Here is a 12657-nt window from a genome sequence, read left to right as displayed (position 1 = left end):
TTGGAAGTGGTATTAAGAAGCCGAACATTGAAAATGCTTTCTAAGTGTTCTAAAGTGGCCATCAGTAAGAGCATTTGGAGAAATAACTTTTTTTTTTCCTTATCAAGATTTTATTTATTTATTTGACAGAGATCACAAGTAGGCAGAGAGGCAGGCAGAGAGAGAGGGGGAAGCAGGCTCCCTGCTGAGCAGAGAGCCTGATGCGGGACTCGATCCCAGGACCCTGAGATCATGACCTGAGCCGAAGGCAGAGTCTTAACCCACTGAGCCACCCAGGCGCCTCAAGATTTTATTTATTTGACAGAGAGAGAGAGAAACATCGAGAGAGGGAACAGAAGTAGAGAGAGTAGGAGAGGGAGAAGCAGGCCTCCCGCTGAGCAGGGAGCCCAGTGCAGGGCTTGATCCTTGGACCCTGGGACCATGATCTGAGCCAAAGGCAGACACTTAACTGACTGAGCCACCCAGGCACCCCTAATTTTCTATATCCTTTTGTAACGTGCTCTCTTCTCTACCAATTATAGTGCTGGATTTCAAATTGAAAATTCTCTGGCAAGAGTCATGTTTCCTTATAACTAGGCCTTGCTATCTCTAGATTTTATTTGGTCTTTTTCTTTAGAAAAGGAAAGAACCCTGGCATATGATGAGAAAGGAGACAGTAGTCACACAGCAAGGTATGTAGGAATGAATGAAGCAGATGACACGGATGAGGGTCAAAGGAGAAAACTTAGCCTTAAAATGTGATCTGGGGGGGTACTGCGTGGCTCATTTGGTTGGGTGTCTGACTCTTTTTTTTTTTAAGATTTTATTTATTTATTTGAAACAGAGAGAGAGAGATCACAAGTATGCAGAGAGGCAGGCACAGAGAGAGAGAGGAGAAAGCAGGCTCCCTGCCGAGCAGAGAGCCCGATGCGGGCCTCGATACTAGTACCCTGAGATCATGACCTGAGCCGAAGGCAGAGGCTTAACCCACTGAGCCACCCAGACACCCGGGTGTCTGACTCTTGATTTTGGCTCATGCAGGTCATGATCTCAGGGTCCTAGGATCCAGCCCCACAATGGGCTCTGCCCTCAATCCTGAGGATTCTACTTTTCCCCCTGCCTCTCCTCCCAATCGTACTTTCTCTGTCTTTCTCTCAAACAAATACATAAATAAATCTTTTTAAAAAATAAAATGTTGGGGCGCCTGGGTGGCTCAGTGGGTTAAGCCGCTGCCTTCGGCTCAGGTCATGATCTCAGGGTCCTGGGATCGAGCCCCGCATCGGGCTCTCTGCTCAGCAGGGAGCCTGCTTCCTCCTCTCTCTCTGCCTGCCTCTCTGCCTGCTTGTGATCTCTCTGTCAAATAAATAAATAAAATCTTAAAAAAAAAAAATGTGTTTTGGGATGCTCTTCTTGAATGGAATGATCATGGTAGACAAGGTTTATTTCTCCGGTGGTCACATGGGGACATTTCCTATCTAACTCTTCACATCTTCCTACATCCTCTAATGACTTACCTTTTCAAGTTTCCAAGAATTTCCCAATGTCTTTTACTTCTCTCTCTCTCTCTCTCTTTTTTTTTTTTTGGATCCACTTGTCTCCTGCAGATACACACCACAAATTCTGGTACAACATCAGGAATATGGGGTATACTGACTCTCCCCTATCCAAACTTAAATAGAACAGCTCTCCCCATGGAGGCTTCCCCATTGATGAGAGCTTGTGTGCTCTGTCCTCAGAAATGTAACTGGGAGCCTCAGTGTTTACCTTGGCCTCACAGTGGTATGAGTTGAGCCATGTCATTAAGACCTAATAGATGCTAGGCCTTATCAAGGAGTAAGTGACAAAAGCTTTGGGGTTGGGATCCTGGAGATGACAGTTCTAAAATCCACACAGGGGATCCTTGCAGGATGCCAAATCTGAGAATGAATTTTGCAAATACTGCTTTTCAAAATTTCATGTATATAGAGGGTTGCCTGGCTGGCTCAGTTTGCAGTGCATGTGACTCTTGATTGTGGGGTCATGAGTTCAAGTCCCTTGTTGGGTACTGAGATTGCTTAGATAAATAAACTTGGGAAAATGTCATGTGTATACAAACCATTCGAGGTTCCCATTAAAAATAGATTCTCTGGCCCCACACTCAGATATCACTACTCCCTAGGTCGGCATGAAGCCCATTAATTTGTGGGGTTTTTTTTTTTTTTTAAGATTTTATTTATTTATTTGTCAGAGAGAGAGAGGGAGAGAGAGCGAGCACAGGCAGACAGAATGGCAGGCAGAGGCAGAGGGAGAAGCAGGCTCCCTGACGAGCAAGGAGCCTGATGTGGGACTTGATCCCAGGACGCTGGGATCATGACCTGAGCCGAAGGCAGCTGCTTAACCAACTGAGCCACCCAGGCGTCCCTAATTTGTGTTTTTAATGACACTGAGGTTGCTGTCCCCAGACATCATTTTCAGTAGCACTGAGAAAGCAGAAGATCAAACCTGAATCCGTTCTACCCAATCATCCTATATCAACACAAATACTGCCATTCCCAGGGAAGACTGACCTCTCCTGGAAACATGACACTCTGTGCTCATCCCCTGCAAGCTGGGAAGGGACTAGATAAGGCGCTGGTGTCTGAGCAAGGCTGTTTGGGATAAATAGCATGTGCTCATGCATCAAAGGAATGTTTATTGGGCAGCTATTACATGCTCCAGGTATAGGATGTCTGGGTGTGTGACTACCGGATGCACTGGGCCCAGGACAGTGTACTGGGAATCTTACAGGCATTATGCATGTTAATCTTTCAAAATCCCTGGGAATTGGGTCCTGTATGTTTATTTCTCCCATGAGGATGTGGATGCTGCGTGTGCCTCCCTGGGACTCTAGAGACTTTTTCTTTTTCATGATCATTAATCTGAAAAGTAGTGTTGTCCATGATAGCACAAATATAGGGAGCGGACTGGGAGAGAGAAAGGAAAGATGGACTAGAGCCTCTGTGTGAAATTTGATTCACCATTTGCATTTATGTATTTGGTTCATTTTAATGTGTGGACTATGAGTGGACATCGCAGGAATGGAAGGTGGGATGCCATGTGTTAACTTGGAAGCAGCGTTTCAACCAGACATGTGAAACTGACTCCCGAAATTTTTAGTCCTTTACTCTGCTTTATCTGAGTCTGAGCCTCAGGAAAGTGTGAATGCCAGTTGGGGCCACCCAGGTGGACCTGCCAGGAGCTGTACCTGGAGCTGTTGAGAAGGGAGGCACAGGGACCGACAGTGGAGCCGTGGAGGGCAGTATCGTGGCCTGAGGTCATTTTTGACAGAAACTGAATCGACAGTTCTGTGTTAGGCTCTGCAAAACCCCGTTTAGGTAAAAGTACTATTCCTGATGCGAATTCTGGGGCAGCTGAGGTTTGTGCTCATAGTGTTAGCCCGGAAGAATGAATCCGGAATCTAGGGTGTCAGCGGGTCTGCTGGAGAAGTGGCATTGGGGGAACTTCGTGAGTTCACATCGCACTGGGTGATCCCCGATGTCCAGTTCCTTATCCCCGCTGCTCTGGGTCCCTCTGCACTGCGGATCTCACGGCGCGGGGGGGGGGGGGGGGGGGGGGGGGTGTGGGGTGGGGGGTGGGGGTGGTGGTGTGTGAACCTCCCTGCGTTCGCCGTGTGCGCATGTGCGAAGTTTGGGCCTCAGGGAAGGGAGAGGGCGTCGAACATTCTCGGTGTAATGATAACAGAAGGAGGACTGGTGTGCCTATAGACTTTGGTCCTAGCTTGCCTGAGGTGTGAACTGAGGTGTGTGGGCTTGGTTGAGTTGGGATTCGGGGTGGTGCGTGAAGACCCCAGCTGGTGTGGGAAGGACCAGACGACTGCGGGTTTCCACCCAGAGAGAGGCTGCAAGCGCCACAAATCCTCTGTGCGCATGCGCAGCACTTGTCTGGCAACTCTGTCTGCGCAGGCGCTGAGGGAAGCCGTTACCGAGGGTGAAGTCTGGGGAAGTGAGGGCAGAATCCCATTGGTGTGTTGCGCGCATGTGCTAAAGGGGGCAGAGTGGGGTGGGGAAACCTGTCGCGCTGAGTGATCTGCCCACTTGCAACGAGGGCAAGGGGCTTAGGCCGCTTGGGAAACTGGTCAAAATCAAAGGTGGTACTGTGATCTGAAAAGATGAAGTAATGTACATTGAAATTTTCAAGTGTTTAATTGACAGTGTAATTTGTCTACTCAATTTGTTAGGCACTGGGAACCGGGGTGGCTGAGTTGGTTAAGTCTCCCACTAGGTTTTGGCTCAGGTCATGATCTCAGGGTGGTGAGATCAAGAGTGGCCTTGGGCTTCTGGCAGAGCTCTGCAGGTCGTCTGCTCGAGATTCCCTCTCACTGCCCTCTTACCCTCCCCCTCTTAATTAATTAATGGAATGAAGAAAATAAAAAAAATATGAATATACAAAGAATAAATAAAAACGTAAAAATCTATCTTTAACAAAAAGATTAGTTAGGGATGGCCCACCTGTAGGAGCTACCAGTGAGGTTTTTATTGAGAGGATATGGAAGCAAAGCAAGGACAGTGTTTGTTTGTTTGGGTATGCCTTACTAGTTGCCTTATCTTTGGAAAGCCTAGTTTACTGTAATTCTTCATTCTTAAGTTCATTTTTTTAAAGATAAAAATTTTTAAAAATAAAAATTTTATTTATTTATTTGACAGACAGAGATCACAAGTAGGCAGAGAGGCAGGCAGCGAGAGAGGGGGAAGCAGGCTCCCCACTGAGCAGAGAGCCCGATGCGGGGCTGGATCCCAGGATCCAGGGATCATGACCTGAGCAGAAGGCAGAGGCTTTAACCCACTGAGCCAGCCAGGCGCCCCTCTTTTTTTTTTTTTTCCATTTCTATGCAGTGACTGTGAATTAAGTTGTGATTTGCTTAGAGAGGCTACAGAGTCATTAGAGCCATCTGAGTCAATGGCTTCCCTGTTTAACAGTGGAAACACACTGATTTTTCTGCCTTTTTTGTTTTATCCATTTGCAAGGGTAGTTCAGCAGTTGTACACTCATTGTAAAAAGGCAATCATGTTGGTGCAACAGTCTCAATCCAGGAACCCCCCAGTTAAGGCACACGTGTATAAATCAAAGATCCACATTTCATGACGTGTGTGATAGCAGGATAGTGATCCATGTAAGTATCTAAATGTATAAAAAAGGAGGTGTTTCAGCAAGGGTGTAACATTGACAATTACCACCAGATACGGTGTTTTAGGACTGCAGTAAATCTATTTCTACTGGTGGGAAAACACCACCTTTACATACACAGCATTGGTTGAGGAAAGCAATTTGATTGTGAGTTTGATCTGACAATATTTCTGTAAACATTAAAGCTAGTGCAAAATACTTTAGTTTGCATCTGTGTTACACAATTTCAAATGGAACTTCACATACCCTCTGAAATTGCACGAGGATACACCTCACATTGATGAGCAGTACATCTGAACATCCAGGTCTGACTGACTGGGGGCAATGAATGTGGACTTTAATTTGTTTAAAATAAAAATGAATAAATAATTTTTATTTATATTTAATGTTTTGCCTTTGTGTAGATGTTTTCCAACTTTACTGTAACCAATTTCCTCATATTTAGGAGCTAAAAAAGAATGCTATTTATATGTCTGACTTTTGATGGGTTTGCTGAGTTTCTGTTTAGGGTCTTATACCGTCATAATCAAGGTTTCATGAGGCATGGGATTTTCTCTGCAGCCTCTAGTGGGGAATCTATTCCCAGGACCCTTTAGGTTCTTGACAGAATCCATCTTTAAAGACGAGTTGGGTTTTCACATGGGGCACAATTCTGTATTCAGATTCGTGGATGAGTGCTTTGGAGTTCCTGGGTAAGTCCAGGTTGTTTTATTGAAACTAAAACAGGTTTAGGTAAACTGGGGATCTTCTCTAAAGTGTGCAGAAGGGGAATGCCTAGAGTGCCATGGGAAGTGCTTGTTCACAAGGGCATGGAGGAGTTCGTCTCAGCTGTCAACAGTCCCCTATATAATCTATAATATATCCATGTTGATGTCCCAGGGGTTCAAAGGGGGAGAAACCAATGCAACATACTGTTGGAAATATAACCACATGTTTTTTAAAGTCTGAGGCCACTGAGAAAATGGACTACTAGTTATATTACATCACCGTTATCAAATGGGTGGTAGATACTATCTGTTGTCTACATTCTTTTTTTTTCTTTAAGATTTTATTTATTTATTTGACAGAGTGAGATATCACAAGTAGGCAGAGAGGCAGGCGGGGGCAGGGTAGGGGGGAGAAGCAGGTTCCCTGCTGAGCAGAGAGCTCAATGCGGGGCTCGATCTCAGGACCCTGAGATCATGACCCAAGTCAAAGGCAGAGGCTTAACCCACCGAGCCACCCAAGTGTCCCTGTTGTCTACATTTTTAATTAAGGTGAAGTAGGTTAATATTGATGGCAGGATAATACATCATTCACTACCTATCAATAGTAACACATTAAAAGCCAATATGTTCTATGGGGTACCTGGGTGGTCCAGTTGTTAAGCGTCTGCCTTCAGCTCAGGTCGTGATCCCAGGGTGCTGGGATGAAGCTCCACATGAGTCTCCTTGCTTGGCGGGACACCTGCTTCTTCCCGTCCTACTCTGCCGGCTTGTGTTCCCTCCCTCTCTTGCTGTCTCTAGGTCTCTCTCTGTCAAATAAATACATAAAATCTCTTAAAAAAAAAAAAAAAAGATGTTCTATCATTAAAATGTATTAAGAGGGGCGCCTGCGTGGCTCAGTGGGTTAAGCCGCTGCCTTCGGCTCAGGTCATGGTCTCAGGGTCCTGGGATCGAGCCCCGCATCGGGCTCTCTGCTCAGCGGTGAGCCTGCTTCCCCCTTTCTCTGCCTGCCTCTCTGCCTACTTGTGATCTCTCTCTCTCTCTGTCAAATAAATAAATAAAATCTTTAAAAATAAAATAAAATGTATTAAGATCATTATAGACTGTGTTATGCATTTCAAATCTACTGTATAATTCTTGTTGAAAATACAGATTATAAGCATTCAAGAAGCATTCTTTTTCTGATATAATGTCCTAAGAGTCATAATTTCAATAATTTTCAGACCAGAAGTAATTATTAAGAAATGTTGATGCACAATCATATGTCCTGTTAGCAAAGCGTTAGCTATCCTCTACGGATATCTGGGAAGGCTTCTTCATTTCCGTCATATCAACTAATATTTTGTATATCTGCCTATTGCTATTGTGAAAATACATGAGTATTTTTTTTTAAAAAGATTTTATCTATTTATTTGAGAGGGAGAGAACCAGAGAAAGAGAGCACAGGAAGGGGAAGGTCAGAGGGAGAAACAGATTCTCCGCTGAGCTGGGAGCCCGATGCAGGGACTCGATCCGGAGACTCCAGGATCATGACCTAAGGCAGTAACTTAACCAGCTGAGCCACCCAGGCGCCCATATATCAGTATTTTAATGGATTGCCCCCACTTTTTCTTTGTTTTTGACCTAAGATTTATTTTAATTCCAGTTAACAAAAAATGTTATGTTAGTTTCAGCTGTGCAATACAGTGGTTAAACAATTCCATACATTACTCAGTGGTTATCACAAATGCAGTCCTTAATCATGTGTTTAACCCTTCACCCCACCCCCCTTCCCTCTGGTAACTATCTTTTTTTTTTTTTCTATCCTTAAGGGTCTGTTTTGTGACTTGTCTCTCTTTACATTGTTCTCTCTCTGTTCCGTTGATCTTCTGATTTTTCATTATAGTAATATTCTAATGTGTTTTCTCTTTTGCTATTTTCTGTCCTATTGTTGAAATATGTGTAAGCAGTTCCTGACTCCTTTGCCCAGCCAACAGATCATACCGACTACTCAAAGCTAGTTCACCACAATGTCCCCTCTGGACTCTACAATAATGGCTTCTCTAATAGTTACACGTGGGGACAGATAGGGACCAGTTTCAATGCATGGGTAGGGACATCTCTACAACCCGTGTCACCTTGAAAAAGTTATAGAATATGAGCCCTTCACCCTTTAAATATTTAAGGACAGAAAATTGGTTGGGTGTGAAATGCCGAGGCACAGAAACAGAAAAATGTTCACCTTTAACCCAGAAGGTTGACCTATAGCCTGCATAGTTTTGATTAGAATCAAATGTAGCTGATTGCTACATTCTTAAAGGGTCTCCTGACTGCCTGTCCATCTCACCCATAATTAATATTGAACTGAATGATAAGCACCAGAGAAATTTTGCTAAAGTAGTTATATGAGTAGAAATTCGAAGAAACATTTATGATCTAATACTTCCTGCATGACCCTTCCCCCTGACCACTAAGCATAAAACCACCAGCTCTTTGCAACCAAAGTGCAGCTCTTTCTGCCCAGGGGTCCTGTCCCCCTGCTAATTGAATAAACTTACTAAGTTTCATCTTAAACATCTCAAGAATTCTTTCCCACCGGATGTACTGAATGATAACACAATTTTGTTACCAAAAAAAATAAATAAGTAAAAGAAGATTGGCTGTGAGTTGTTCCAAAAGCTAACACTCAAGACACAGTTTTGACTGGGAAGGAATGTGAGCTTTATTCAGGAGGACAGCCACTTGGGAAGAAGGTGGAGTCTTGTCCAAAAACCAGCTCCACAGTTTCAGCCTGGTCCAAAGAGTTGAAAAGGAACTCGAGGCCAGTAATCAGTAAAGAGGAGTGCGGTAATCTGTAACACTTCGTGCTTGCCTCTTGGTAGCCACAGACATTACTGAGGTGCTGGAGATTGTGTATTGGTGCCCCAGGAGAAAGGTTGTGTAAGAGGGTTCCGATCCAAGTCTTTCTAGGAAACAAGGCACCAACGATCTCTAGATATGCAAAGAGGTTTGGTTTATCAATCAGTGGGGTTAAAGGTGCGTGCTAAAATTTAAAGACTGATAAGCTGGGCAAAGGGGTACTGGCTTGGCTTCTGTAATTTAAAAAAAGGTCCTCTAGGTTTATTGTGTTGCTACAAATGGAAGGATTTCCTTCTTTTGTGAGGTTGATTGTATACCAAGAATAAATTAGATGGTGGAACTCTATCAGTAATATAGCTAATATCAGACTTTAACTTTTTATATTATAAAGAGTTGCCTGCCTGGTGTGGCAAACTGTTGTTTGATAAACATTTGCTCTTTCCTTTTTCCTGTGACTATGCTTACCCGCTTCTGAAATTCTAAATCCCTACCCCTTCTTAAGTCACAGCGGCATGAGGCGTCAATTCCCTGTCTTTGAGCCTCGTATCTTTGAGGTTCCCCTAATTAAGAAATTATTATTATTTTTCTCTTGTGAATCTGCCTTACATCAGTTTAATTATTAGACTGGCCAAAGACTTGAGAACAGATGAAGAAGGATTCCTCTCCCAACATTCATTCTGTTGTTGAAAACTGACATTCATGCTTCAGACCCAAAATATAATGTGAAGACAGAGTTGGGGATAAAAAGGAACAACAGCTTTTTTGCTTTGCTCAGCAGACAAGGCTGCAGCAGGTCAGGGCCTTCAAAACTGCAAGCCCACCCAGGGGAAGGGGCTGGGGGGTTTTGTAGGGCAATACAGGATCTCGCGGGTTTCGACAGGAATTGTGTTTGTGCTTCCAGCCTTATTCACTAGGTTTTCAGAGTGGTCCTGGATTCCTGGGGCGGGGGGAGGGGGGAAGAAGACGAAGAAAGGGGGAGGGGAAGCTTGCTGAAATGAAAAAGGATACTTAGTTTAATATCAAGCCTTGCTGACATTTTAATGCAGCTATTTTGGTTTTTGTTCAACACAGTGCTTTTAAGTGGTTTCCCTTTGAGTCACCAGAATGACTGTATTAAGACCACTTCATATTTTACAGGGAGGAATCACTCAATATTTTCTAGAAGGGCTAAAATCAAGGAAAAGGGTAACACCACATTTCTGTGAAAATACTGAGAAATGCGAATTCTTTTCTATTGCTGATGGGAGTATAAAAACGACCTTCACTTTGGGAAACTGGCAGATACTTAGGAAAATAAATATTTGCCTATTTAAGAAGAGCCTTGTACCATCCCAAAATTTGTGTTTTTGCCATAAGGATTATTTTATACTGGTTTTTTTGTTTGTTTGTTTTTGTTCTTTTTGTTTTTTGAGAGAGAATGTGTGACTGAGCTGGGGGTGAGGGGGGAGGAGAGAAGAGGGAGAGAATCTTAAGCAGGCTCCTTGCTCCGCAGAGCCCGACCTCATGACCCTGAGATCAAGACCTGAGCCGAAATCAAGTCTGACTCTCATCCAACTGAGCCACCCAGGCGCCACTAGGCTGTTATTTTAAAGAAACAGCAGACAAAGGAAAAGCTCTGAAACCCAGTATGTTTACTTTTGTAAGAGATATTTGCATTTATAAGGGAAAGCTCCATTTGTAAGGGTGTCTCCCTGTGCTGAGCAGAAAGACGGAGAATGTATAAATCTCCGGAAACTGGTCAGTGGAAAAGGCATGGATTTAAATCTGGATAACAATTCTAGCCTTGGTTGCTGTCCTTTGCCTGGTCACCTCCCCCAAATGCTTCCCAATAGGATCACGTGTGGAGTTTCAAAACCGATCATTGCCAGTGCTCTCCTCCTCAGGTCCTGCCTATTGGTGTGGGTGGAAAAGACAGAGTTGTTTTAATTAAGGACTGCAGGTGATCCACAGTGAGGCCAGGATTAAGCACGAGGGCTCCCCATTAATTTATGAGACTTGAGTAGAGTTTCTGGCTCACGGAGAGGTAACGGGGTCTCTGTTACAGGAGTCTGGGAGGCTCAGGTCCGTGCAGCACGCGGTTCCTATGCTGAAGCTGAATTTGTGGGCATTGGTGGGAGGGGAGGCCCCCTGAAAGCAGAGAAGGAAAAGTCAGGGATTGGTCTTCAAGTAGGAGCTCATAGTTTCTGAAAGGCTCCTGACACAAAGGACTGGGAATTTGGGCCTTTTCTGCATTTCAAAGTCCTGCTGTCAGGCCGAGCAGTTTAGAGGTGCAGACGCTCTGTTGGTGGCTTTAAAGGCATTTTCTCCTGATGCAGCTGTGATTTCTCTACGAATCTCTTCTGACAAAGAAATCTAGAGGACGACATGAAAGAAGAAGAAATGGCCCGTTCTCAGGTAAGCCTTGCGTCCCAAGTCAGATGGCGCGTCACTCTTTATCCCAAAATCCCGTTCATTTAGAAATTGCGAATATTGATTCCTCTAGTCACGTTGTTTCTGCTTTATGTGTTCCCCTAATTTTAAAAACATTTTCAGAAATGACTCAAGGTTAAGTCTTTAGAACACTTCCCCCCTAAATTCCAGAGTCTTCTCTCCCTTGTCTCCAACCTGTCTTTCAATAATCTATCAACAGTTGTCCCTTTGAATTAAAGTTCTGCAAATGTCACCAATAGTCCCTTGGTGACAGACCCACAGAGGACAGCACCAAGTCCCAGATTCCTGCTGCTGATCGGCTCCAGCCTTGGATATCAGTCAAGGAAAACATTTCTTGTTAGGTTCCATCTGGATTCTTTCTGAGCCCTGTGTAGACCAGGAGTAAGGAATTGCGTGAACAAACACAATGGATTTGAGACCCAGAATAACTCAAAAAATTTTAAGAAAAAAAGGGGAGGATTGCTCTCTAGAATGTGAAAAAGATACTCTATTTAAAGTTGCTAGATGTTACAGGACATGGAAACTATGTGTGACTGAACTTCGTATAAATGCACTGTATTCTCATAATACAGTTTATATTCTGATTTACCGTTTGGAGAGCAAAAGAACACGCCATTAATAATAGATCCTTGAGGATGCCTAAGGCACTGATCTGTTACCTTCTTTTACTTGGGTTGGTGCTCTCTGACAGATTTCTCCCCTATGAAGTTTGAATTTTCCCCATTATCATTCTTAAGGATCTTAGACGGATTTGCTGAGGGATATGCAGAAACCTTCACAGTTAAAGTGGAAACTTCTTCCTTCTGAGTTTCTCTTGCTTCTAGTTTCTGTTGAGAACCGAGGTAGAAGAAATGTAGGTAAACTGAAATTCAACTTGCAGACCATTGGTAAATACTTGAGACCGGCAAGAGTATGACATTGCATCAGGAATTCCCAACTGCCTTAATGTTAATGCTCTGCTAGAGGGTAAAAGCTACCAGCTTGACAATAGCCAGACCTCCAGGGTCCTGTAAGTCCTCTTTAACATATGAAAATCCCTGCAGAAACTTCCTTTATTCCTACCCCCAACGTAAAACTATATTACTAATGGCTTCTCACAAGGACAGTGTAGGTCTTTCTGCCCAGGGGTCCTGTCCCTGTGCTTTAATAAAAACAGTTTCTTGCACCAAAAATGTCTCAAGAATACTTTTTTTTTACCTTTAGCTCGCAGGCCCCTTCAAGTCCGTTTCCACTGGACAACAAAGGCTTTCACCTTCGTGTAGCAGAGATAATGATTTCTGGGACGGGGGGGGGGTTCTAAGTCAGACTTCCATCTTGTAGGTTTTATTTTACTCCACACATAGTTCACAGAGTGACCCTCTATTTACTTCTTTGTATTTTCAAGCAAAACAAAACAAGAATCACTTAATTAACATGTCTGAGTGTCTTAAAATCCTGAGGTATAATAGAGTCACAGGTAGAAACTACAGCAGATGGGCTTGTGACACAAAGGAAACTTGATTTGCAGCCAATAAGGAGATCACAGGGAATAACTTCAGAGACT

The 12657-nt window shown here is 43.8% G+C and overlaps 1 protein-coding gene and 1 pseudogene across 2 annotated transcripts in view; both read left to right on the top strand.

Annotated features, from left to right (window-relative positions):
* Window positions 1–12657, top strand: part of LOC125088879 (KRAB domain-containing protein 5-like) — an 83233-nt gene that overhangs the window by 70003 nt on the left and 573 nt on the right. The window contains exon 5 of one of the 2 annotated variants that reach the window (XM_047710476.1): window positions 11000–11078. In XM_047710476.1, coding sequence (XP_047566432.1) covers window positions 11000–11040 — 41 coding nt within the window. In that variant the 3' untranslated portion in view covers window positions 11041–11078. Of the gene's footprint in view, window positions 1–10980; window positions 11079–12657 lie in introns of those variants that run through there. The other variant, XM_047710477.1, reaches the window with a different exon arrangement.
* Window positions 10994–12657, top strand: part of LOC125088918 (zinc finger protein 107-like) — a 166738-nt pseudogene continuing 165074 nt past the window's right edge.

The sequence above is a fragment of the Lutra lutra genome, chromosome 17 (genome assembly GCF_902655055.1).
Source record: "Lutra lutra chromosome 17, mLutLut1.2, whole genome shotgun sequence".
NCBI lineage: Eukaryota > Metazoa > Chordata > Mammalia > Carnivora > Mustelidae > Lutra > Lutra lutra.
Note: the sequence above shows the minus strand (reverse complement) of the source record. Positions and strands in the feature narration are given on the sequence as shown.